A 26699-nucleotide genomic window follows, 5' to 3' on the forward strand; every position below is an offset into this window, starting at 1 on the left:
AGAATCATAGCATCCCCAGGAGGCCTATGGCATGGAAGGATAGGTGCTATGGGACCAAGATACAGGAGAAAAAATTTTGGTTTTGTTTTGTTTTTTAATCAGAGGCACCCTGGCCTAGGATCTGTTTCTGAGCTGCAAACATTGCTGAAGACAAAAGCAGAGGCTCCCAAGGGCTTGCTGCCTACTGGCCAGGGAGCTAAAGAAGTGGTGATTCCTTAGGATAGGCAAGCAAAGATCACCATCTGCTGGAGAGTTCTACAACTGCAGAAATGCCAGCAAAGTAAGTTATACAGGACAGCTGTGCTTATTACTGAGCTATAGGAAGCAAAGTTGCAGTGTTACTATTACTGAGGTCAAAGAAGGCAAAGCTGCAAAGAAATCTAGGGAGAGTGACCAGCACCTGCTGGGAGTAAAGGAAGCTACAGGAGACAGTGAGTGGCCTCTCCCCCTTGCAGCTGTACTATAAAACACGAGAACTATATGGAGTCTTAACTCTCTATGGGATCAGATGCTAGTCCTTTCCATGTCTATTAAGTTGTAAATAAGACTTTTATGTTTTGAGTCTTGTGAAAGTGAATGCTTATAAGAGAAGTTAGTGACAATTCTTGGGGGACACTACTGTTTCATCTGCAAACTATGAATCAGAAAAGTGAGCTCCTTGTATATGTGGAAACCAGGAACAGGAAAAAGAATCCAAATCAAGGGTTACATTTGTTATTCAGATTTGAAAATTATTTTTCTAATAACTTTTTGTGAGAATGTTTTTTAAACATTTAAATGGAGAGTAGGAAGCATCAGCAATTAATCCAGCTGGATATCTGAGATCTGAATCAAAGGAAGTTAGATGACTTTCATTTCCAGGCTAGCTCCTCAGAGGCCCTTTATTTAAAGTTTGTGAAAAAGATGCCTCCATCCCAGTCTGACATAGCACAATCACAATGGACACAGCACTGGGCTTGGAGTCAGAAAACCCTGAGTTCAAATATGACCTTAAGTTACTTAACCTACTTACCTCAGTTTCCTCATCTGTAAAATGAGGTTAATAATAGCACCTACTTTCCAGTGTGGCTGTGAGGATCAAATGAGGCAACAATTGTAAAATGCTTAACATAGTGCCTGGCACCCAGTAAGTACCATATCAATGTTCGCTATTACAAGTTGTTGTTATTGTTGCCTAAAAACAGCCCTCTTGAAAAGACAGACAATCTCTGAGCTAAAATCACTACTTTGAGTCTTGTGAAAGTTAATGCTTGTAAGGGGAGCTACTGGTAACCCCTGAGTGATGATGCTATTCAACCTCAGTGGGAGCTGTGAGTCAGAAAGTGAAAGGTCCCAAAGTACACAGTGTTAAGTGTAAGTCGACAGAGCTGTTAACTAAAATTCTTGCCATGACAACAAGATAACTATAAGCCCAGTTACAAAGTGATTCAATAAATCAATGACCAAATAATGTGTGTGTATGTGGTTTTTTTTTCAAACTTCAAAGTACAAACTAAATATTAACTATTATTATCTTGTTCCCTTCTCTTTTGAGATACAATTCTAGGGGCGGCTAGGTGAAGTCAGGAGGACCGGAGTTCAAATCCGGCCTCAGACACTTGACATACTTACTAGCTGGGCAAGTCACTTAACCCCAATTGCCCTTCCTTCTCCCTCCTAAAAGCCAAAAAAAAAAAGAAAAGAAAAGAGATACAGTTCCAGGGCAAAGTCACTAGTATATTATTCTTTTCTATTTTATGTTCTATAGATTATTGCATGAGTGAACAAAATAATTTATTTTTTCATGAATAAAAAGTATTTGGACATAAAGCTCATTCTATAAAGAGGCACTTTATAACTCCAATATCAGAAAGGAGAATTGGAATATTTATTCAATCCTATTCTCATATGATTTTAATTTCTTCCATGTCCCTACAAAGTTTTTTGTTCCATGTAGCTGATATTTGTTATGCCAACATCTATTTAAAATGTTAAGTCTTTATGGAAGACAGGCCTAGACAAAAGTGGGCAACATTTTGGTCTATGATAATGGTCTGATTCCAATACAGTTTACTACCTGACTTCTCCAGGATGTTCTGAGGTCTATATTTTAGTAAGAGTATTTTTCATGTGTCAGTTAATAAAAGGCAGTGGTTGATATAACATCTAATTCTAGCCCCCAGTTATGTCTTATTAGGTACTAGATTTTCATAACCTGCAGTGACAATTTGCATAATTTCTACCATTTCCTTGCATAATCTATATTACTAAGTCTGGGTTCTCCCATAAGTCTACCACATGGAATCCCTTCTCATGTGCTAGGGACTTCCTCACTTTTTCCTTATTTCACAAAGATACTGGAACACTCAGCCTGTCTACCAGTCACCCCTTGTCAGGTGACCAACCCATTTTCTCTGCCTATCATAAGGTTTACCTGATAATATCTTTTATTCCTGTGCCGCTTTAAAGTTCCTCAATGATTATTTGCCAAAATTTGCTCACATTTACCATGTAACTCTCCACTGCCCTCTGCACTTTCAACTCTTTGTAAAATAATGTGTTAAGCCTAGCAGACATACCACAATACTAGTAGAATATTATACAACTTAATCCATATCCAGCTTCCTGACTAAAGTGGTGTGTCTTTAAAAAATAAATAAAACTCTTCAACTTGTATGCATACAGTTCCCAGATGTCTAGAGGCAAATTTTTGCCTTCAATTTTTTTAATGGACCCATTTGATAGCATCTAATTGTAAGCTACCTGGATGTCAGGGTGAAAAGCTTTATGCACAAAAAAATCTAGATGTGGGAAAGTAATTGCTTATTGGTCTTTTCTCTGAATAAGAATTAGATGAACAAAATAATTTATCACTGCAGTCTCATAATACTAAACAGAAGACTACATGATAAGTCTGTATGGAATTGTAATTACTTCTCTAACCAAGGAACCAAATATCTAATTATTACTAATATTAATTATTAACAGAAGATTTCTTTGCTTAAGATATTTTGTACTAGGCAGAAAACAATTATTCCTGTTGGATCCATGGGGGTATGAAACATGCTGTTCATTAGGGTAATCATGGAAACTCGGTGTTAAGGGACAAGATGACTGGTATTGAAGGCAAAGAATAAAGCAAAGACCTGGAATGGTTTAAGTTTCTTAGCAGTATCAATCCAAAGGATTGAGACTGGGGTAGGAAACTGGAACTGGAGTAGGGATTTAAGGGAAGAGTTATGTGGAAGTCAAGAACATAATTTCAGAAATACTAGTGAAATGGCACTATGTCTGATGCAATCATTCTCCTTCCATGAAGCTTTGTCCTTTTCTTGTGGACAGAACATTTCCCACCTTTTCTGTTCTCTGACATGTGGGTACATGCTCTGATTTCCTTCACTGTCTTGCTGCATTGTTAGAATTATGATAAAGACACCATCCCTACTAATACACTGTCTTTACAAAACTCATGGCTTAGTAATATAGCACTAATAGAAGACTCCTACAAACTCTGGAACATGCATATCATGTGATATTTCCTTGGTCCTTTCCTCACTGGCATTGTTGCCTCTACATGCTTAAGACAATCACCTGGATGAAATATTCTACTTATTTCTCTATCAGTAACAGAAGTGGAAAAATCAATAGGGGATACAGATCAGGGTCAATGGTAACCTAATCATATGCTAAGAACCAGTCAAATACAGACTGGACACTAAGAATAGTAATCCTAGATGGCAGGCCATAACAGTCATCAGAAAAAGCTACCAGTTTGACAGATGAAGAGATTATAAGCAGTAAGAATTTGTTCTGACATCCAGGGGCTCCCCAGGAGTAGAATGGTAGTCAGCTTCTCTTTACAACCACTCTGGCTCCTAATAGGGTATATTACTAGTCAAATACAAGAACTAGAATGAGGACAGTCAGAATGATAGTACAACCCAGATCTCTTACACAATGCTCCAGGAAAGATTGAGAAAGAACACCAGAGTAAGCAGTAAATAGAAATCCAAGAACAAACTTTAGTGGGTGCCTTTTCCCAGTTCAGTTAGGCAGAGGGAACTAGCCAGAGGTCTAACAACACTGGAAAGGGGTAGCAGTTGGGGACTACAGCTTTGTACCCTGGACAGGGAACTCCTACTTATCTGGAGTGAGTCTACAGCTGTGTCATTCTGAGCCTTTCAACACAGCAACAGAAGCTGTGGGATCAGCAACTATCTGCTAGAGCTCCAATTAGGGTCCAGCCTGGTCCTGTGTCACTTACAAAGTTCAGGCCAGGCAGGCAGCAGACTACACCATAGACATCTTAGTACCTTCAGAGTTTATAGCTCTCTGTATTCAGCCACCCTGAAGTCCTTGAGTTCAAGTTCCAGAGGAAGCAGTCTTAGAATTCTAGATAATACAGATTAGGACCAAACAGGCCACATACTTCAAGTCTCAATTCTGGAAATGAGAAAAATGAATAAACAAAAAAGTGAGTGATTCCAAAACATCTAAAGGTAAAGCTGTGAACAAAAACACAGCTTAGTAATGAGGAAAATTAGAATTCCTGGAAGAAATGAAGATATAAATAAAATATAATATAAATATTATAAAGGATATAAATAAAATTAGGATTCTTGAGCTGTTGTCAGCAAACTAGAGGCTGAAGGCCAAATCTGGCCTGCCCCCCCCTTCCCCTCACCAGTTTTTTGTAAGGCTTTTTAACTAAGAATGGTGTCTACATTTTTGAGTACAATAAAATTTTATTTTAAAATGTAAAATCTATTCTTAGTTCCTGAACCCTAGAAAAACAAACTATGCAATAATAGGTTGCCAACTGCTGCTCTAGAAAGAAATGGAAAAGAAATGAGTCGTCCAGAGTAAAGACTTAAAAGGAGAAAAAAGTTTAACACAGAAGGCCCAAGGTGGCACAGGATAAAGTGTTTGACCTATATTCAGGACAACCTGAGTTGAAGCTCAGTCTCAGATATTTAATGTCGACACTGGACAAATAACTTAACCTCTCCTAGTCTCAGTTTCCTAATCTCTAAAATGGAGATAATTACAGTACTTACCTGTTTTGTGAAGATCGAGGAAGAAAATAATCAGTAAAGTATTTTGCAAATCTCTGGGTACTACACAAATACTAGCTGTTATTATTATTAATCATAATGATGGTAATGATAAAAACTTTAAGTAAGGGACTTTCTGGAAATTACAATGGACCAAACAGAAATAAGTTACTTTGAAACAAGAAATGGCAAGAAAATATAAAAACTAAAAAAAAAAGAAGAAAATATAAGGTGTATATCTAATAAAAAACAAATGTTCTGGGACACAAATAGAAAAAAAAATCTAAATATGACCAAAAAATTATTTTATAGAGCTAGAAAAAATATCAAAATTCATCTAGAACAAAAGGTTCAGAATATTGAGGGAATTAATGAAAAGAAATGGAATCCTAAATTGTATTATAAAGCAGCAATCATCAAAACCACTTGGTATTAAGAAACAGGAGTACAGTGGCAGCTAGGTAATGCAGTGAATAGAGCACCAGCCCTGGAGTCAAAAGGACGCAAGTTCAAATTTGGCCTCTGACACTTAACACAAAACTAGCTGTGTGAACTTGGGCAAGTCACTTAACTCCAAGTACCCTGCCTTCCCCCCTCCAAAAAGCAAAAAAAAATAAAGAAAGAAAGAAAGAGGGGTAGACTAGCAGAACAGGTTAGGTACACAAGACACAGTAATCAATGATCATAGCAATCTACTTGTTTGATAAAGCCAAAGACTTCAGCTTCTGGGATAAGAACTCACTATCTGAGAAAAACTGCTGAGAAAACTAGAAAACAATTTGCAGAAACTGAGCACAGACCAACATCTGACACCATATACCAAAATAAAGTCCAAATGGGTACATGATTTAGATATAAAGACTGATACTTTAAACAATTCAGGGGAGCAAGGAATAGTTTATCTGTCAGATTTATGGAGAACAGAGGAATTTATGACCAAACAAGAAATAGAGAACATTATGAAATGCAAAATGAATAATTTTAAGTACATTAAATTGAAAAGATTTTATACAAAATCAATGCAAACAAGATAGGAAGGAAGCAGAAAACTGGGAATTTTTTTTTTTAAGAAATTGGGGTTAAGTAACTTGCTCAAAGTTACACAGCCAATTATTTTGTGTGGGTGCCAAGTATCTGAGGCCGGAACCAATCCGGGGTCTCCTGTTGCCGGGGCCAGCGCTCTTACTCACTGCACCACTTGGCCACCCCTAAACTGGGAATTTTTACAACTAGTGTCTCTGATAAAGGTCTCATTTCTAAAATATATAGAGAACTGAGTCAAATGTACAAGAATACAAGTCATTCCCCAATTAATAAAGGGTCAAAGGATATGAACAGGCAGTTTTCAGAGGAAGAAATTAAAGCTACAGTCATATGAAAAAATGCTCTAAATCACTATTGATTAGAGAGATGCGAATCAAAACAACTCTGAGGTACCACATCACACCTCAGATTAACTAACATGACAAAAGAGGAAAATGATAAATGTTGGAGAAGATGTAGGAAAGTTGGAACACTGATTCATTGCTGGTGGAGCTGTGAACTGATACAACCATTCTGGAGAGCAATTTGGAACTATGCTCAAAGGGCTATAAAAATGTGCACATCCTTTGACCCATCAATCCCCCTTCTAGGACTGTATCCCAAAGATATCAGAAAAATGGGAAAAAAAGACCCACATGTACAAAAATATTTATTGCAGCTCTCTTTGTGGTGGCCAAGAACTGGAAATTGAGGGGATACCCATCAACTGGAGAATGGCTGAACAAGTTGTGGTATATGAATATAATGGAATAACTATTGTGCTATAAGAAATGATGAAAAAGTAACTTCAGAAAAACCTGGGAAGCTTTATACGAACTGATGCAGAGTAAAGTGGGGAGAACCAGGAGAACACTGTACACAATAAGAGTCACAGTCTACAATGATTGATTTTGATAGATTTAGCCCTTCTCAGCAATGTAAAGACCTATAACATTTCCAAAGGACTCATGATAGAAAATGCCATCCACATCCAGAGAAAGAACCAGTCTGAATACAGAGCAAAGCAGATGATTTTCTTTTTTGTTTTTTCTTTCTCATGGTTTCTCCCATTTGCTATAATTCTTCTATATAACATGACTAATGTAAAAATATGTTTATAATAGGAATGTATATGTAAAGTTGATAACAGATTACAGGCTTTCTTGGGGAAGAAGGGAGAATGAAGGGGGGAGGAAAAAGTTTAAAATTTGTAAAAAATAAATGTTGAAAACTAAAAATAAATTAAATTTTAAAAAATCTAAGTATGACTAGACTACATGAAAATCCTGACTAAAAAAGAAAACATTATTTCAAAAAATAATGAATGAAAGCTGCACAGATCATTAGAACCAGGAGGCAAAGTGAAAATAAAAGAAGTTACTTGTGACCTATTGAAATCCAAAAATTTAAAACTTCTGGGAATGTCAAAGTCCAAATCCAGAGATTCACTATCAAAGAGACACAGAAGTGCTAGGAAGAAAAAAGTTCAAGTACCAAGGAACCATGGTGAAGACCACACAAAGACTTAGCAGTTGTCACTATTAAAGGAGAGGAGACCTTGGAACAAAATATTATAAAAAGCAAAAGACAAAAAGCCAAGAATAACTTACTTGTCAAAATTGAGTAGTATCCTAGATGGGGAAAAAAAATGAACCCTTAATGAAAGAGAACTTTTCAGAATTGCTGATTAAAATGCCAGAACTGAGCAGAAACTCTGACACAGAAAGGTAAATAATACATTTGATCAGCTGGAAGAGCCTATACAACAATGAACTGTTTACAATCTCATGTGTCCTCAGAACCCTAATATCTTTTTTTTTGGGGGGGGAGAGGGGAAGGCTAGGTAGTTGGGGTTAAGTGACTTGCCCAAGGTCACACAGCTAGTAAATGTGTCAAGTGTCTGAGGCTGGATTTGAACTCAGGTCCTCTGGACTCCAGGGCCGGTGCTTTATTCACTATGCCACCCAGCTGCCCCAGAACCCTAATACATTTTTTTTTTTTGCTTTTTGGAGGGCAATTGGGGTTAAGTGACTTGCCCAAGGTCACACTGCTAGTTTTTGTGTTGTGTCAGGTAGAACACTAATAAGTTGATCTGGGAGTGATTCTGTTATGTTTCATGATCTGAAATAAGAAAAAATGAGGCAAAAACGGAGTAAGGAATTGGAAATTACTATGTGGCATAATGGGGGCTTGTAAACAGATATTATATACATTGAAGAAGAGGTGAAATAAGCAGACATCATTTGATTTTCACTTTTATCTAACTTTCTAGCTGGACAAAGGAGAGTAAAAAATGTACGCATACTCAAATATGTATGTGTGTGGGTAGCACATGTGAGAACACACAAACACACACACACAAGTATGAGCACAAAAAATGTGTATTTCCTCTAACTCACCTCGAAAAGAAGTAGGAACTAGGAGAAAGGAGAAGAGAACTAACAGGGAAGGATTACTCAAGCAAAACAAACTGCAACCTCAAAGAGTGGATAGTGAAAGTGAGGTTTAACACGAAAGAGAAAAGTGAAAACCTTCAATCAGAGTTTCAGCAAGGGGAAGAGAAGAACTTCGGGGAATAGACTGCATCAAGTATAGAAGACTAGTATTGAAAATGCTCTCTACCCTCTTTTTAATAAGAAAGGGATATGAATAAAGGAGAAGAAAACATTGAAAAGGATGGGCTGAGGGAATAGACAATTAACAGCCATAATCATTACATGAATGGGATGAATCTACTCATAATATGAAGAAAGGAAAATAGATTAGAAAGCAGTATCCAACAATAAGCTGTTTTCATAAAACTCACTTGAAATAAAAATTCATATAGATTTTTATGGAGGGACTGAAGGGAAATCTATTATGTTTCAGATGAACTCACAAAAGCAGGGGGTGACAGTCATGACAGATAAGATAACAGTAGAAGGGGTGGAGCAAAGATGGCAGTAAAGAAGCAGGAAAACTCTGTGTGCTCCCTCCATAACCACCTCAAATACCTATAAAAAAATGACTCTAAACAAACTTTAGGGCTACAGAACCCACAAAGTGACAGAGAGAAACAAATCTCCTGCTGAAAGCAGCCCAGCAGGTGGACAGGAAAGGTCCACTGCAATGCACTAGGAGCACAGCCCAGCCCTGCAGGAGCCCAGGGTTTTAGCCTCAGGGTGGCCCCCAACCAGCCCTGGCTGGAGGGACATGGGGAGAGTAGATCATGAGCAGCTATGGTGATTTCCAGAATTATCAACCTATAAATGCCAAAGACAAAGTGAGAAGTCAGTATGAACTTTGTGAACAGGAGGTCCCGGAGTGTGGAACAGCCTCTGCTCCCAGAAGAAGAAGCGGCTGAGGGGTGGTGGCCACCATCACATGGCTGGTTCAGAGCTCCTGGCCTGCAAATACTAGGGGGACAAAGCAACCATTCTGAGGAGTAATCACTCTTGCTTTAACCTGCTTGGATCTGGAGCACTGTCTTGGGTGGAGGTCCTGGGGTGTGTGACCAGGTGCCAGAGCCTGTGGAGGCTTCAGAGAGGGCACCCAACTAATAGCTCTGGCAGCTGCAAAAACCCCAGTGATTTGGGACAAAGTTCTCCTCTGAGTTCTACTGTGGCAAAAAGCTCAAAAGTCAAGTAATTGAATGGAAACATGAACAAGCAAAGAAAGCAAAGCAAGCACAGCAATCCGACTTTAGATTCCTATTTTGGGGACAAAAAGGATCAAAGCATGGAATAGGAGGAAGACAATAAAGTCAGAACTCCTGCAGCAAAAGCTTCCAAGAAAAATATGAACTGGATACAGGCTACACAGGAGCTTAAGAAGGATTTTGATAACCAAATAAAAGAAGTGGAGAAAAACTGGCAGGAGAAATGAGAATGATGCAAGAAAATCATGAAAAGAAAGTCAACCACCTGACTGAAGAAAATAATACCTTAAAAAATAGATTAACTCAAATAGCAAAAGAGGCTCAAAAAGGCAATGAGGAAAATTTAATGCCTTAAAAAGCCGAATTTGCCAGATGGAAAAAAAATCTCAAAAGCCCACTGAAGAGAATCATTCCTTCAGAATTAGACTGGAGCAAATGGAAGCTAGTGACTTTATGAGAAATCAAGATAATATTAGACAGATCCAAACAAATAAAAAATAGGCCATGGGAAATATTTCATTGGAAAAACCACTGACCTGGAAAATAGATCCAGGGCAGATAATTTAAAAATTATTGGACTACCTGAAAGCCATGATCAAAAAAAGAACCTAGAAATCATCCTTCAAGAAATTCTCAAGGAAAATTGCCATGATGTTTTCAAACCAGAGAGCAAAATAGAGGCTGAAAGAATCCACCGATCACCTCCTGAAAAAGACCCCAAAAAGAAAACTCCTAGGAATATTATAGCTGGGTTCCAGTGTTCCTAGAGCAAGGAGAAAAATATTACATGCAGCCAGGGAGTAACAATTTGAATATTGTGGAAACACAATCAGGATCTGGCAGCTTCTACATTGAGGGATCAAAGGGCTTGGAATATGATATTCTGGAGGTCAAAGGAGCTGGGATTAAAACCAAGAATCACCTACCCAGCAAAACTGAATATCATGTTTCAGGGGAAAATATAGTAATTCAATGAAATAGAGGACTTTCAAGCATTCTTGATGAAAAAAACAGAGTTGAATAGAAAATATGACATTCAGACACAAGAAGCAAGAGAAGCATAAGAAGGTAAACAGGGAAAAGAAATCATAAGGAACTTATCAAAGTTGAACTATTTACATTCCTACATGGAAAAATGATACTTGTAACTTATGAAACTTTAATCAATATGAGAATAGTTGAAGGGAATAGAAATATATATATATATACATACATATATATGTCTATATAGGAGGGTATATGGGCGTATGAAAACATATGTGAGTATGTGTATATATTTGTGCAAGTATACATAGACAGAGGGCACAGAACCAATTAAATAGAAAGGGATGATATTTTAAAAGGTAAAATTGAGAGGTGAGAGAGGAATATAATGAGAGGAGATGGAAGAGACAGACTGGGGTAAATTATCTCATACAGAAGAGGCAAGGGAAAACTGTTATAATAGAAGGGAAGAACAAGAAGGCAAAAGGGAATGGGTCAACCTTACTCTCATTGAATTTGACTTAGGAAGGGAATGACATATACACTAAATAGGGTATCTTACCCTACAGGAGAGTAGGGGGAAGGGGATGAGAGGGGGAATGATGGAGGGGAGGGCACGTGGGGGGGGGGGTTAGTAGCATACACTTTTGAAAAGGAACAGGATCAAAGTAGAGAATAGAACAAGTGAAGGGCAGTATAGGATGGAGGGAAATATAGTCAGTCTTTCACAATATATCCACTATGGAAATGTTTTGCATACCTACACATGTACAACATATATTGAATTGCGAATCTTTCCAGTAAGGGTGGGTGACGAGGAAGGAAGGGAAAGAATCTGGAATTCAAAGTTTTAAAATCACATGTTTAAAAAAAGATATTGTTATTATTATTTTTACATGCAACTGGGAAATAAGATATACAGGCACTAGGGTATAGAGATCCATCTTGCCCTACTGGAAAGTCAGAGGGGGGATGGAGGAGGATATAGAAGAGAGTAGACTGGGGGACGGCGTAAACAGTGGGATAGCTGTTTTGGGGTGGTGGGTAGGGGAAAGACAGGGAGAAAATTTTTAACTCAAAATATTGTGGAAATGAATGATGCAAACTAAAAATAAACATAAAATTTAATTAAAAAAAAGACAACAGTAGTAGACTTGATTAGAAGATACAAATAGGGAAACTACATTAGCTCAAAGGTACCACAGAAAATTAACATCAATATCAATATAGATATATCAAAAGACATAAAATAAAAAGTTAAGCTATTTGCAGGAGGAAATAGAAAGTAAAACTATAATACTGTACTCCTTTGAGAAGTACTTCTATATTACTGTACTCCTATAATACTGTCCTTCCTCAATGTACTCTTTCAGACCTATATAGATCCAATAAGATAAAGAATAAAGCAGTTAAGGATGAAAGAAGGAAGGAAATAACCATTTATTATACACTATGTGCCAGGTACTGTGCTAAGAGCTTACAAATATCTCATTTGATAACATCCCTGGGAAGTAAGTGCTATTATTAATTACATTTTACAGTTGAGGAAACTGAAACAGACAAGAGTTTAAGTTAACTATCTAGGGTCACACAGTTAGTTAAGTGTCTCAGGGAGGATCTGAATTTAGGTCTTCTTGATTCGAGGTCTAGCACTCTATTCACTGTGCCACCTAGATGCCTCTGAATAGAATTTTAGAAAAGCTAGTTATTATAGATCTATGATGATTACTAAATGATAATCAAAAGGGATACACATGTTCTTCAGCAATATGTGTTACCTTTATAAAAATTAACCCAAACTTCATAAATTCAATACACAGAAACATTAAATGCATCCTTTACTGACCACAATACAAGAGAATTATATGCAACAAAGGGTCTTTGAAGAAAGTACCAAAACTAGCTGGTGACAAAAATCAATCCTAAAGAATTAGGGAATCAAAAAGAAATCATAAAAACAATAGATAATTTCATCCAAGAAGATGACAATGAAACATACTAAAACTTCTGGGATGCAACCAAAGCAGTGGGAAACGTATCTCATTGTTAGTCAAGAATGACTGTGGAAACCATATTTCACAAGCTGAAGCCAAGGGGAAAAATAAGGATGAAAGCCATAGTTCACATAAATGGGTTTGTTTTTAGTAAATAAACATACCAAGTAACTATAAGAAAATTCTGTGCTGTGCAACAGGTTACCCTGGTACTATGACAGCAAAATGTAGAGAACTAATGTTTCATATGTGTGGTCCTTCGGTTCGTCCACCTGAGAGTGATAAGCCATGGATCTTAGCCTGGAGGGCTCTCAATTGTGGAATCCAAATTCATGAAGTTAACTTGCATCCTCAAACAGAAATGTCAGAAAAAAGGCAACAGAGGAAGAAGGTTTCTTTTAGGAATAAGCAGGTGGTTATTTGGCAGTGATGGAAATTCCAGTGAATTATCTTTTGGTCGCAATTAGTCTATCACTATCCAAATAGTATCATATACTTGAAACAAAGGTGGGATTGAACTTTTTCATTATTCAGTTGTTTCTGATGATGTATCTGACTCTACATGACTACATTTGGGGTTTTCTTGGCAAAGATACTGGAGTGGCGTGCTGAGGTCTCAGCCGAGGGGCAGAAGGAGGGGGAGTAGTTAGGCCAAGTTAAGAACCAGAATTTCTTAGAAACACCAAATCCAAAGAGGCAGCGACAGAAGAAATCTGAGAGGCAGAGTCATGTTTTTAAGTCAGAGAGAATAGTACATATAAAGATCAGGAGATAAATTACTAAAAGTGCCAGAGTAATTCCTCTTTGACATATTCTGCCCCCTTTCAGGGTCACTTTTTTATTGTAGTGGTAAATGTTTCCTATCCTCACCTCCCTAAATTGATGTGTGGGCCTGTTGGTACATATGGTATGTTGGTACATATGGTGAGATTCCTTGCCTTGGTAGTACATGGAATTCTAGGATGGCAAACTTCCCCCTTGAATGTATTCTCATTCTCAATATCACTGTCTTTAAGTCTGATCACATACATAATAGGAATAATGAGATTACACAGCTAACATTTGTCTAGCACTTTAAGGTTTGCAAAGAGTCTTAAAAATATTTCAAACAAACAGTATCATTTGATCATCACAAAATTTTGTTAGAGAGCTGGTACTCTTATACCCATTTCACAGAAGAGTAAACTGAGGTTCAGAGAGGTAAAATAACTTTCCTGGTACCACAGAACTAGTAAATGTCAAAGTTAGGATAGGAACCTAAGTCCTCCTGACTTTAAGTATAACACTCCTTCCCATACAACATGTTGCCTCTCTAAACATGAAACAAAAGGCACACAAATTCCAGGAAGAACCTGCTGAAGAGTAAAGAATTTATAGTACTTTATTCGTACTGTTTTCTGTTGGATGTTTTCCTCTAAGTACATTCCAATATACTGTTAAGTCTGATTTCAGCCCTATTTCTGTTCATGGTACCACTATTTTCTAGTTACCCAAGTGTCAAGTTTGACTCTTCTCTCTCCCTTACCCTACATATTAGACCCCAAGAGGTACCCAAGGGCCAGGAAGCACCACAAGGATTCCTCATTTTCCCTTCTCACCTCCATTCCTACTCCCATAGGAGAAAACTCACTCCACTCTAACTCTCATGCCCATTCCCTGCTTTTTCCAATAGCTGTATTTGAATTTTCTATTAGTATCTTCAGTGCTAAGCACTTGTTCATAAGCTATACAATAGCATTATAAAGACATTTATAACAATATTATAACAACTTCATTAAGAACTCTGACCAATGATATCACCTATGACTCCAAAGAACTAATGATGAATTATGCTTCCCACATAACAAAAGAGGTGATGTGTTAAAGATGATACATGCATTTTTGGATATGAACAATTCAGGAATTTGTCCTGCTTGATGATGTATATTTGTCATAAGGATTTTGTTTTACTTAAATGCTTATTCATTCATTCATCTCGTTAAGTCATTAAATTTTGTTAATTATTATAACTATTTTAGGGCAGCTAGGTGGCACAGTAAATAGAGCACCAGCCCTGGAGTCAGGAGGACCTGAGTTTCAAACTCAGTCTCAGACACTTAACACTTACTAGCTGTGTGACCTTAGTCAAGTCACTTAACCCCAATTGCCCTGCCTTCCCCACTCAAAAAAAAAAAAGACAAAAAAATTATTGTAACTTTGGTGTTAGTTTTCTTTTATCTCTTAAATGTTTATATTAGAATCTGGGGGAGAAGTAACCAGTATTCTTTCAGAGACATAAAAATCTTCAAAGAGTACTAAGGGAATGGATTTATTCTGTTCTGAGGGTCTAAAAAGGTGAAAAAGAGAAAAAGAATATACTAGTGTAAAAAAGGTGAAACTTGCTACTTCTCAAAAATAGAGTGTGAAAGAAAAAGGCTATATAAACAGAGAGGAAGAGGTTGGGTGAAGTGGGCATGAGATGAATGGCAGCTTTCTGAAATGAAAGCAGACAACACATACATACATAATTTTAAAATACATCAAAGTCAACAGAGAAATAAGTGAGGCGGGGGGGTAAAGAAAGACAAAGGGGAGGGATAAGGAAGAAGAAAGGGGAAGTGAAAGGGAAGAATCTAATGGGGTGTCAAAATGCTTCTTGGACAACTGGGGGAGTAGTGAAATAAATTGTGTATGTGAATATAATGGATGGAATATTACTGCACAGTAAGAAATTGTGACAAAGATCATTTCAGAGAATCCAAAATAGTATGAACTAATGCAGAGTGAAGCAGGCAGGGGCAAAACAATTTACACAGATATAGGAAGACTATAAATAGAACCAACTTTGAAAGACTTAAGAACTTAAGATCAAATCAATCAATCACCTACCATGTCTCTAAAGGACCTATGATGAAAGCATGTTAGTCTGCTCCTGAGAGAGAGGTGATAGACATGATATATATACATTTTTGGATATGGCTATTGGATAGAGTCATTATGCTTGACTACATTAATTGTTACAAGGAGGATTTGTTTTTCTTTCTGTTTTTAAAAGGGGAAGAGTTGGGAGAGAGGAGTTTTGCAATAATGATGCCAATAAAGGTGGTGGTTGGGAGAGGAGTGGGAATTTTAACTTTTTTAAAATAGAAGGAAGTCCAGAAGGAAACAGAAAAGGAAGACAGTTCTGAAAGTAAAATGTAGGCTTTATTGTATAACAGAAAGAAGAAAAAAAAAACCAAGCAGCATGGAATGGATAGACTTACAGTTCCAAAAGAAAATTCTCTTTTTCTCTTCTTCTATATATATGGAAATACTATTTTTGGGCATTCAGGTTTAGAAGGTTAAAGCTGAAGATGATTTTATGATGAAGATATAGGGAATATCAAAATATGGACAAAAGTATTTGCAAGAATGGAAAGCTCTTCAGAAAACAAAAATTTGGGGAACCAAGATGAGTTTCTGGTGATGAATATGTGAAGTTAGAAGTACATAAAAAGATGTATGAGTTATAATCCACTTTTACATATCAAGCATACAAATCTATTTGCTTTTTATCTTAGTCTTCTAGTAAGAAAGTTTACATAAATTTGTTAAAGTTGTTGTAAATAGTTGTATTCAATACTACTATGACAGAGAAAGGGAATTCCCAGAGAAAGAAAGACATTCCGAATCCAAAAGAATAAAGTTAGTACATTAGTACTAATAGTAATAATACAGTACTGAACATTTGGCTATTAGACCTTGGGGATAGCAACCAGTTTTACAGAAAAAGTTTCAGAGTTCATTATTCTTCCAACAATCCTTTCCTCCTAACAGTCCCCTTTATCAATGCTTATCACAGGGGTGGTTTCTCAGGGAGAACAATATGTAGATACGCAAAATTAGTGTGGCATGAAAAGTGTTGCGCAAAGACGATTAGCATTATCTGATCTCTCTACCATACAGCAGAATGCCAGGGAGTAAATAATGAAGACTTAGAATAATATCATTGAAAATTGCTGACTCTACATTCAAAATATGCAAAAATGATCAGTCCCACTACCCTTTCCATTACTCTATCTTATAAGCAGAAAAAACTGATACAAAAAAATATATAACTTACCGGTATTGCCAGCCAGTGACAAGGTTGGTATATTTCATCAGATAGCCACAAACATTTTCCATGTGATCACTGTTTCAAAAATAAGAAAAGTATCAGCCATAAAACACTGAAAATCAAAAGAAATCCCAAGAAGCATACTATGCAGCTGTGCAAACAGCTATGGTCAGCTATATTGTCTATAAATGGCTCAAATAATATTAGAAGAAAAGTGTATAGTCATTTTAAAAAACCTCAGACATTTAGTTTAACAAAGCTTATAGCCACAGAACTTTGCTTAATCGGCATTTTTCAAACAATGTCTGGTTATATTAATGGAATGACTTAAAAATATAGCAAAGGCAAAGTCAATGCTTTCTTTTTTTGTCCAGAACTATAATTTCATTGGTGCAGGGAATTTCTACTAAGGAAACATGCATATCAGAAACTGTTGTGCAAACAATAGTCTTTGAGAGTTGCTTAACTTCCTAGGGAAGTGAAGTACTGAGAGTTATAGAATCAGAGGTATGATGTGAATCTGGGTGTTCTTGAATCTGGGAAGAGCTCTCTCTCTACAATTCCATGCTGTCATATTAATGTCAATGCTAAAAGAAATTACAAATTTCATTGGTCCTGAAATAAGTTCTTACTCCACTATTAGAAACTTCCCCTCTGCTTATAAAAAAGCATTTGTGGCACCTTGAGGATATCTTTTAATAAAGGGGTTCCTTCATTAATTTTAGTCATTTATATTAAGAATTCCAAATAAATAGGGTTGTCAACCCTTAAACTGTCACCAAGTAATTATGTAAATATTCTATAAATAAAAGATTTCCTCTACTTGTAATATTAAAGTTTCAACTAAATGGCACCCAGAAAATCAAGCCTTTTACACAACTTTTAGAAATTGTTAATTGGGTGAAACACTAATGCACTGTTGGTGAAGTTATATACTGATTCAACCATTCTGTAGAGCAATTTGAAACTATGATCTTTGATCAAGAAATACCACTACTAGGTAGGTCTATATCCCCAAGAGATTAAAAAGGAAAAGGACCTATACATACAAAAATATTTATAGCAACTCTTTCAGTGGTGGCAAAGAAGTGAAAACTGGGGGAATGTTTGTCAATTGGGGAATGGTTGAACAAGTTATATGTGATTGTAATGGAATACTACTGTGCTGTAAGAAATGATAAGCAGGATGCTCTCAGAAAAACCTGGAAAGATTTCCATAAACTGATACAAAGTGAAATGAGCAGAACCAGGAGATTATATACAGTAATAGAAATATTATATGATGATCAACTGTGAATGACTTAGCTATTCTCAGGAATACAATGATCCAAGAAAATTTTGAAGGACTTGTGACAAAAAATGCCATTCACCATCAGAAGAACTGATAGAATCTGAATGCAGATCAAAACATACTTTAAAAAATTTTTCTTGTCTTTTTTAAAAAATCTGTGTTTTCTTTCACAATGACTAACATGGAAATGCTTTACATGACTGCACACATATAGCCTATAACTAAATTGCTTGCATTCTCAATGGAGGAGAGGGTGGAAGGAGAGAATTTGGAATTCTAAATTTTTTAAATGAATGATAAAAATTACATTTTTTCTTTCAATTACACAAGAATACTTCTCGCCTCACTTCTCTAGTGTTCTTTCTAACCAATCACCAAATATTTTAGGTTGAGGTTAGTTACTTTATAACAAATCACTCTTTGGATCAGTAAGTGGGAAGTAGCTATATGCCTTTCAACTTCCATGACAAAAGTAACCTTATGTACCCAATGCACAAAATTAAAAATCTGCCACACTCAGCAATAATGAAAACTTTTAATAAATATCAAAAAGCTCACTATATATCACACTATAAAAACAGAAGTGTCTGTTGTGAGCTTCAAGTATGAACTGAGAATAAAGGTGAATAAATTTGAAGGGGAAAAAAAAATGTTCTTTTTAACCCCTCCCTAACTCTGGACAAAAGGAAAGCAAATTAGTTGTCTAAATAGTCTTGAAGTAATATTCAAGAACAGTAATAACTCAGTCATTCAATTAGGAGACTAATTGGCTGAGAATAATATGGAATTGAAAGACCTAATAGCTTAATCCAGAGAGCCCAAGTAAGCAATTCTAAAATATGCATGAGGGTTTCTGGAAATAAAGACACCATTTTCACTATGCCCCACATCCTTCAGACCTAAAGGCAATGAAGATGAGCTAAAGATAGGCTTTGGAAACTCTAGCTAAGGTCAGAAAGTCTAAGGGTCCCTACCACCCACTCCTTTATAGAGGTGGGAGGTACACAAGAATGTATTTTCAAAATTTCCCAGATGTGTTCACCTGTTCTGATGATTTTTTCTTCCCCTATCCTGCCTTGTCTTTTTTCCCCCTTTAAAAATATTCATTGGGGGCAGCTAGGTGTCACAGTGAATAGAGCACCAGCCCTGGAGTCAGGAGGACCTGAGTTCAAATTCGGCCTCTGACACTTAACACAAAAACTAGCCATGTGACCTTGGGCAAGTCACTTAACCCCAATTGCCCTACTTTCCCTCCTCTAAAAAAGTAAAAATATTCATTGTCATACGTGTGGCTCTTTGGAAGGAAGACAGAGAAAGAATACTGGGAGAAAGGTGAGGTAAAAATAAGAGATACCAATAAAAATGTTTTTTTTTTAAGTCTAGATGCCAATTTCTTGCTTTGGGTAGAAAGTGAGAGTGGAAGTGACAAGGACAGGTAGTTTTTTTCTATGAGTTTCCCTCTGAAAAGAAAAGATAACAGACTCTGTCCAAGGCTAGTTATATATCTTTCATGAACATTTAAAATTACCTTATCTTACTGTATTATTTCTGAATCTGTATCATGAATTTAGGTCATTTAGTCCAAGTTCCTCATTTTACAGATGAAGAAATAGTTACCAAAAGGTTACATGATGATGACAGAAATCATCTAGAAAAGCCACAAAGCACAGATTCAAACCTACTTCTGTAAACATTTTTTTTTTAAATCCACCTAATGGGGCAGCTAAGCTGGTGTTGCAGTGAATAGAGCACTGGCTCTGGAGTCAGGAGGACCGAGTTCAAATCCAGCCTTAGACACTTAACACAAAAACTAGTCATGTGACCTTGGGCAAGTCACTTAACCCCAATTGCCCTCCAAAAAAGAGAAAAAAAAAATCCACCTAATAAAGAAAAGGAAATGTGTTGAATTTGTAACCTAGGTTCTCTGGTTCTCTTCCTGACTCTGCTATAAAGTAGCCTGTATGATATTAGAAAAGCCATTTAAATCTCTAAACCTTAGTTTCCTCACTTCTAAAAATGAAAGGTTTGGCCTATGTGACATCTAAGGTCCCTCCCAAATCTAAATCTATGATCCTCCAATAAGAAAAACCTCTAAGAGACTACAACAACCAGATCACATTTGGGCAAAAGAATTTTCTGGTGTTCAAACCTTTCCAATTGGAAATGTACAATTTCTTGTTATAAAGAAGGTTGGAAATAGCTGATACAATCTACCCTGCACTCAAATTATTTCATACTTTTTATATAGTGATTTCCTTCTCAATTCCATCTTAACAATCATTTGTTCTCTTTGGTCTATTTTAATAAACAGATAAACCCATTTACAATTAGACTTTTCTCTGAAAATGGCATCATCATCAGGATACTAGCTTATATTTACAAAGTTTTCAGACTTACATTAAAGTGTGTTTTTAAATGTTTTAAATACATTGTCTCCCTTGCTACAACAAACGGCCCTATGAGGTAGGAAGTGCAATATGATTATTTCAATTTTGTAGATGAGGAAAGTGGGAAACTAAATGATGTGACCTTACATGGCCCACAACCACGTTACTAGTAAGTGGCAAGATCGATCGGCTTTTGAACCTAGGACTTCTAACTCAAAATAAAGTACTGTTTTCACTGCTCTATGCAGATTCATATATACAACCAGGAAAAGAACATGCATAAATAACTGACTTTGAACAGTATTTAAGAAAAAGAAAGAAAACAGCATTAAGAAATATTCAATCTCTCTATGTAGGGCAAGGAAAGATCATATTGCAAATACAAATTATTTTGCTGAAGAGAATTTTTATTTAATCTGTAAAATTCAGCCCTAATTTCTAGCAAATAGTATTCTGATACCACTCAGATGCTTCAGTGGATAAGATTTCATCAACACCAACGCTACTTTCTCCAAAGTACAAATCATAACTTATCCACACTCTCACTGTGTGACTCTTTTCCATGCCCTATTAATCCCCTATAGGAGTTCCCTCAACATGTTAACTAGACTCCCTCGAATACTCAAGCTGTCCATCACCCTAACTTTTCTGATTAAAGAAAGATAAAAAATCTTAAAGTGTTTACTATATTCCAGGGAGTGGATGATTACAACCCTTATGCCACTACTCTAGCAGTTTCTGGTTCTTAATTTGTTGCATACTGCATATACACAATATGCACTTCCCCATTGACCTGTGGATGTCCCTCCACAGTAATTCTTTGAAGACTGAGTTTGGCTGTGAAAGGGAAGAGGGATAATAAGGGCAATAATCTGCGGGAATGATAGGGTCAAGTGTCCATTTTTTAAGGATAGAAAACTTGAGATCACTTAGAGGCAACATGGAAGGTGCCAGGGGTAAAGAGAGGTTGGAAATTGTTAAGTGTAAGAAAAAGGAGATGTTAAAAGGATCAAGCTCCCAAAGGTGAAAAGATCCACATCTTCCTCAGAGACTAGACTGAAAGAATGGGAAATGGTGTCAAGAAGCTGTGAGCCACAGAAAAGAGAAAAAGGAGCTCATTGCAACTGCTCTCTCTTTTCTGAATAAAGGATGAGGTAAGGTCTTCAACTTTAAGGATAGGGGTAGGTAAGAGCCTCAAGCTAATAAGTTTTTTTTTTTTAAAGCAATCGGGGTTAAGTAACTTGCTCAAGGTCACACGGCCAGTTATTATTTCTGGGTGTGGTGCTGAGTATCTGAGCCCGGATTTGATCCAGGTCATCCTGACACTGGAGCCGGTGCTCTTACTCACTGAGCCACCTGGCCACCCCTAAGCAATTGGGGTTAAGTAACTTGCTCAAGGTTACACGGCCAGGTGTTTCTGGGTGGGTGCTAAGTGTCTGAGCCCGGGATTCGATCTCCAGGTCTTCTCAACACTGGAGCCGGTGCTCTTACTCGCTGTGCTACCTGGCCACCCAAAGCTAAGAAGTTTTATAAGAGGTTCTGTGAGGAATGAAATAGGAAATCATTATTCCCTGCTCAAAAACCTTTAATGGCTCTTCACTGCCCTTAAGATAAAATTAAGGCATTTTAATGGGGCATTCAAAAGTCTTGCGAAATCTGGATCCAACCTACTTTTTCCAACCCTTCACACTGTCCTCTACAATTCTAAGGTCCTTTCCAGATCTTAAGAAAAATGCTACATAATTCTCAGTCTCTCATTCCATTCACTGCCAATCTTTTCAGTGGGAACTGGAAAAAGCATCTTATAACTACTGTTTGCATTTTCTAACTACTTATTCATTCTTCAACCCCTTTCAATCTGGTTCCCACTAATTCTACTGAAATGACCTACCAATGACCTCTTAACTGTTTCTTCAGGATATGATACACTGAAAATCACTCTTTCCTCAGCACTCTTTCTCCTCCTTTGATCTCCATGATGCTGTTCTTTTTTTCCTCTCCCTCAAACCTATCAGCCAATCAGGTGCCAAGTCTCTTCAATTCTGGAGGCATAGATGGATAGAGCACCAGACCTGGTGTCAGGAAGACCTGAGTTGAAATCCACCCTCAGATACAGACAGACAGAGACACACCCCCACACACACACTACCCTTTGCAAATTACTTACTCACTGCCTCTGATTGCCTGACAAAATGGATCCATTGGAAAAGGAAATAGCAAACTACTCAGTATCTTTGCGAAAGAACCACAAATGGGGTCCCAAAGGGTTGGACACGACTGAACAACAACTCTTCAGTTCTCTCTCCACAACGTCTCAGCATCCAACACTTCCTCTCTACTTACAATGACACAACCCTACTTTCAGCCTTTATCCCTCTTGCCTAGGCTATTAAGATAACCTTCTGACTGCTCTCTGCCTCCAGCCTATTTGACTTCTCTATTCTATAGTCACTGAGATGCCAAAATGATTTTCCTAATGGATAGCTCTGACCAAATCACAGTCTCACTAAAAAGCTTTCTGTTTCCCTAGTTGCCAATGAGGTAAAATACAAACTCCTAAAATTTAAGGTCTTCTACAATAGCAGCTCCCAAATTTTGGTCTCAAGACTCATTTGTACTCTTTAGATGTTTTGTATGACTGCACATCCATAACCTATGTCAAACTATTTGCCTTCTCAATGTGGGGGGAGAGAGGAAGAGAATTTGGAACTCAAGATTTTTAAAAATTAATGCTAAAAATTATTTTTGACCTGTAATTGGAAAAACTTTTTTAAGTTGAGGATCTCAGAGGTTCTGTCCATATCTGCCACATTGGAAAATAAAAACTGGGGGCGGCTAGGTGGCGTAGTGAGCCCCGGAGTCAGGAGGACCTGAGTTTGGTTCCGGCCTCGGACACTTAACACCACACACAAAAAATCTAGCCGTGTAACCTTGGGCAAGTTACTTAATCCCAATTGCCCTCCAAAAGGCAAAAAAAGAAAATAAAAACTGGTATTGGTTTACTTAAAATAACAATAAATTAATTACATGTTAAATAAATATTTTAATGGAAAATAATTTTTCAAAGACAAAATAATTAGTGGAAAGGGTAGCATTGTTTTACATATTTTTGCAAATTTCTTGAATTTCTGGCATCACAGATGTCACCTACATACTCTTATCAGTTTCTACATTTACTCTATTGTGTTATGTTGTTTTGGTTGAAATCTATATAAAGAAAATCCAGTCTCACGCAGATAGGTAGATGGAAAAGGGAAGAGTATTTCAATAGCCTTTTCCAGATAATTCTGGATACTGTTCTGTGATACTACACCAAAACTTGAGAGGCAGCAATTTCTTAAATTTTAGATACAATGTGAAATGATATAAAATAATTTTTTGTACAGTGCCACATTAAAATTCATTGCTCTATTTTGAATGGATCTTTTACCTACAAATGATTTAGTAACACCATGCCCTGGTCATTTGGAAAATACTGTTTCACTGAATTTAGCAGATCTTCCAAGTGCTATGACATTTCAATACACAATGTCAAAACAACACATTCCTTGATATCACCACTAGTTTCATTAGATGTCTTTTAAGTATTGGGAAGCTGTCCAGTTCACAGTGGAGCATAAAGGTTTTTCACAATTCTAATTTTCACTTGAAAGCTTGAAATTTAACATTAGCAACAAATACTATCAGTTGTTTTCTTTGAAGTGACAGGCCCACTTGGTTCATTTTTCCAGAAAATGTCTGCCAAATAACCCCAGTCTGAATAATAATAGTTTGTCTATCGTTCTTTCAAGTAAAAATGATGTTCCATGAAAAAAGTACATAGTTCAGCTAACAACTCAAATAATACCTTGAGTGCTTTTCCTCAAGAAAACTATTGTACTGTGATATGCAGAAGTGTCTCATGTATACTTTCCATTTCCAGCACACAAAATATTAAAAGAATGTGTATTCAAAGGTCAAGATTTAATAAAATTAGTCGTTTTTATTACTCCATGAAGGACATTCTTAGTGAAACTGGCATTTTTCTTTTTACTTCAAGTACATGGCCATGAAGAATACAATGACTAAAATAGTTTGGTGTCACTACCCTGTTAGTGCCAGCAGCCCTATCACTGCTTTTACACCAACAATGCGAATGACAACACAGTAGTTCTAGGTTAAACCAGGAGATTAAAAAGATATATTTCAGCACCACTACTAGTGTTTGCTGCCAATCACTCACATGAAAAGAGTATTTCCAATGATCAGTTGGTGTTGCTGGAGGACTACAAGCAGAATGGCAAGTACAGCAACATCTGTAGATTAACCCATCTGTATAACAAAAGTACATTTCTGCAGACAAGATACCAACTCAGTCTTACATATGCAACTAAATCTTTAATTCACAGGTCAAGCAGCTTCTGGAAAACTCCACTGCCTACTCATTCGAGAAAAAGAGTGGAAAGGGCAAATTATGTCTTCGTAATCTGAAAACTGTTTTGATCTGAAGGAGCCCCAGGAGTCACAGATCACGCTTTGAGAATCGCTGCTCTACAACATGGCTCCAACCTAGTTTTCCAACCTCATTTCAAATGACTCTTCTTCACCTTCTCTATGTCCCATACACATTTCCTCCAAGTCTGTGCCTATTGAAATTCTCTTCTTTCAGCTGACTCCTTATCTACCAAGCTATCTGAAGCTAAAAGTGATCTATTCCTCTCGAAATTTTGATAGTACTTTTTCAAGATCACTCCCCTGATTTTTATCACATTCTACCTGATATGACACACTATGTACAAATTACATTTCCCTATATGTAATCTATATGTTCCTTGTGGGCCCAAGACTATCATGTTCACCTTTGTATACACAGCACCTTAACATTACTGCAGTGTACACTGAAGGTAAATAAGTGTTTGCTAGACCTGAATCACATACTGTACTAGCTTTATATCACTCAGGCACACTATACAAGAACCAGAACTCTGCTAAGTCAATCACATGATTCTATTCCAATCTGGCATCTTCCTCCATCCTTACACTCCATTCTTTTAAGTCTTTAACATCTTTCAATGGACTGAGCACAAGTTAACAGAACACCCCGAGTGACCAAGAAATAGTTACCTATCACCATCACCTCAGACAAAGGACACTGCAGAATGTCAGGCTAATGGGAGGATTGTGCTATTCCTATATACCTAAGAATTTCCCAATACCCATAAGATGACATTTGTACAACTGAGTCTCCTACTACTATAAACAATATATGGAAATTCACTAAGCACTATTTGTTATCCTAGTTACCCCCAAAAGTTAGGATAGCCAGGACATCCACGCATTATATCAGAAGAGGACTAGGTCCTAACTTCCTTTTTCTAAGACTTTTATGTTTATTTAGGATTGACATAAAAATTTTGTTGAAGACTACTTATTTAAATTTTTTTCTCATCTCCTTCCTTTGTGCTTTTAGAATCCAAAACTTCTCCAACATTTGATATAACTGTATTTTTTAAAATGCCTTTTAAGTTCTGAACACCATTCATTCACTTGACATTTATTTAGCAAGCATTTATTAAGTGTCTACCTGTGAAAGATGCTGGAAATACTGAACTGAGGCTGAAATACTGGAAATAATGAAAGTGCTCATATTTGAATGAAGGAAACAACATGTACATTAGGAAGTAAATACAAAAAAGATTCACCCTAACTAGGAAGGTGGTAAGTCATATCAATATTAGTCAAGTAATGGCCTTTTCTAAGATAGAACATGACTGTTTCTAGAGCACTAGCAACACTCTTTTAAGATGACATTCTACACCATCCTATTTCAATGTCCCTTTGTGGTATGGAGGTTACTGTGGGTTTTCAGGGCCATGCCAATAGAACACAAGATCTGACAGATCCCACCAGAGCTTCTCAGGATGAGACTGGGAACACAGGATATCCATGTTGTCTGAGCTCTAGTTGAGCTAAATATCATCAGGAGGTTGGCCAAAATGTAATGGATTGCATTTAACCACAGCAATTCCTGATGTGTACAGGTGTTGCAATCTGCAGGAAGAGAAAGTGCCCACACCAAAGAAATTGATGGATATTCTAAAACAGTAATGACACTGGCAACATCTTTACCTGCTAGAAGAAAATCTAGCAGTATAAAGTATATTTTGGCAAAATATTCAATACAACCCTATAATTATAACAATCCAATGGATGCAAGTCATGACCTTAATTTTAGTTTTTCAAAGACTTTATTATTGATATATATACTAACCTTAAATCACATAAATAAAATTAGG

The 26699-nt window shown here is 36.8% G+C and overlaps 1 protein-coding gene across 1 annotated transcript in view; it reads right to left on the reverse strand.

Annotated features, from left to right (window-relative positions):
- The window catches only part of OSBPL11 (oxysterol binding protein like 11), a 103470-nt gene that overhangs the window by 72037 nt on the left and 4734 nt on the right, over positions 1–26699 (reverse strand). Inside the window, exon 2 of the mRNA XM_069064977.1 lies at positions 16753–16821. Coding sequence (XP_068921078.1) covers positions 16753–16821 — 69 coding nt within the window. The remainder of the gene's footprint in view (positions 1–16752; positions 16822–26699) is intronic.

Source organism: Petaurus breviceps, unplaced genomic scaffold, assembly GCF_028583685.1.
Source record: "Petaurus breviceps papuanus isolate PSGF00001 unplaced genomic scaffold, PetGlider_PUasm1.0 90654, whole genome shotgun sequence".
Lineage (NCBI taxonomy): Eukaryota > Metazoa > Chordata > Mammalia > Diprotodontia > Petauridae > Petaurus > Petaurus breviceps.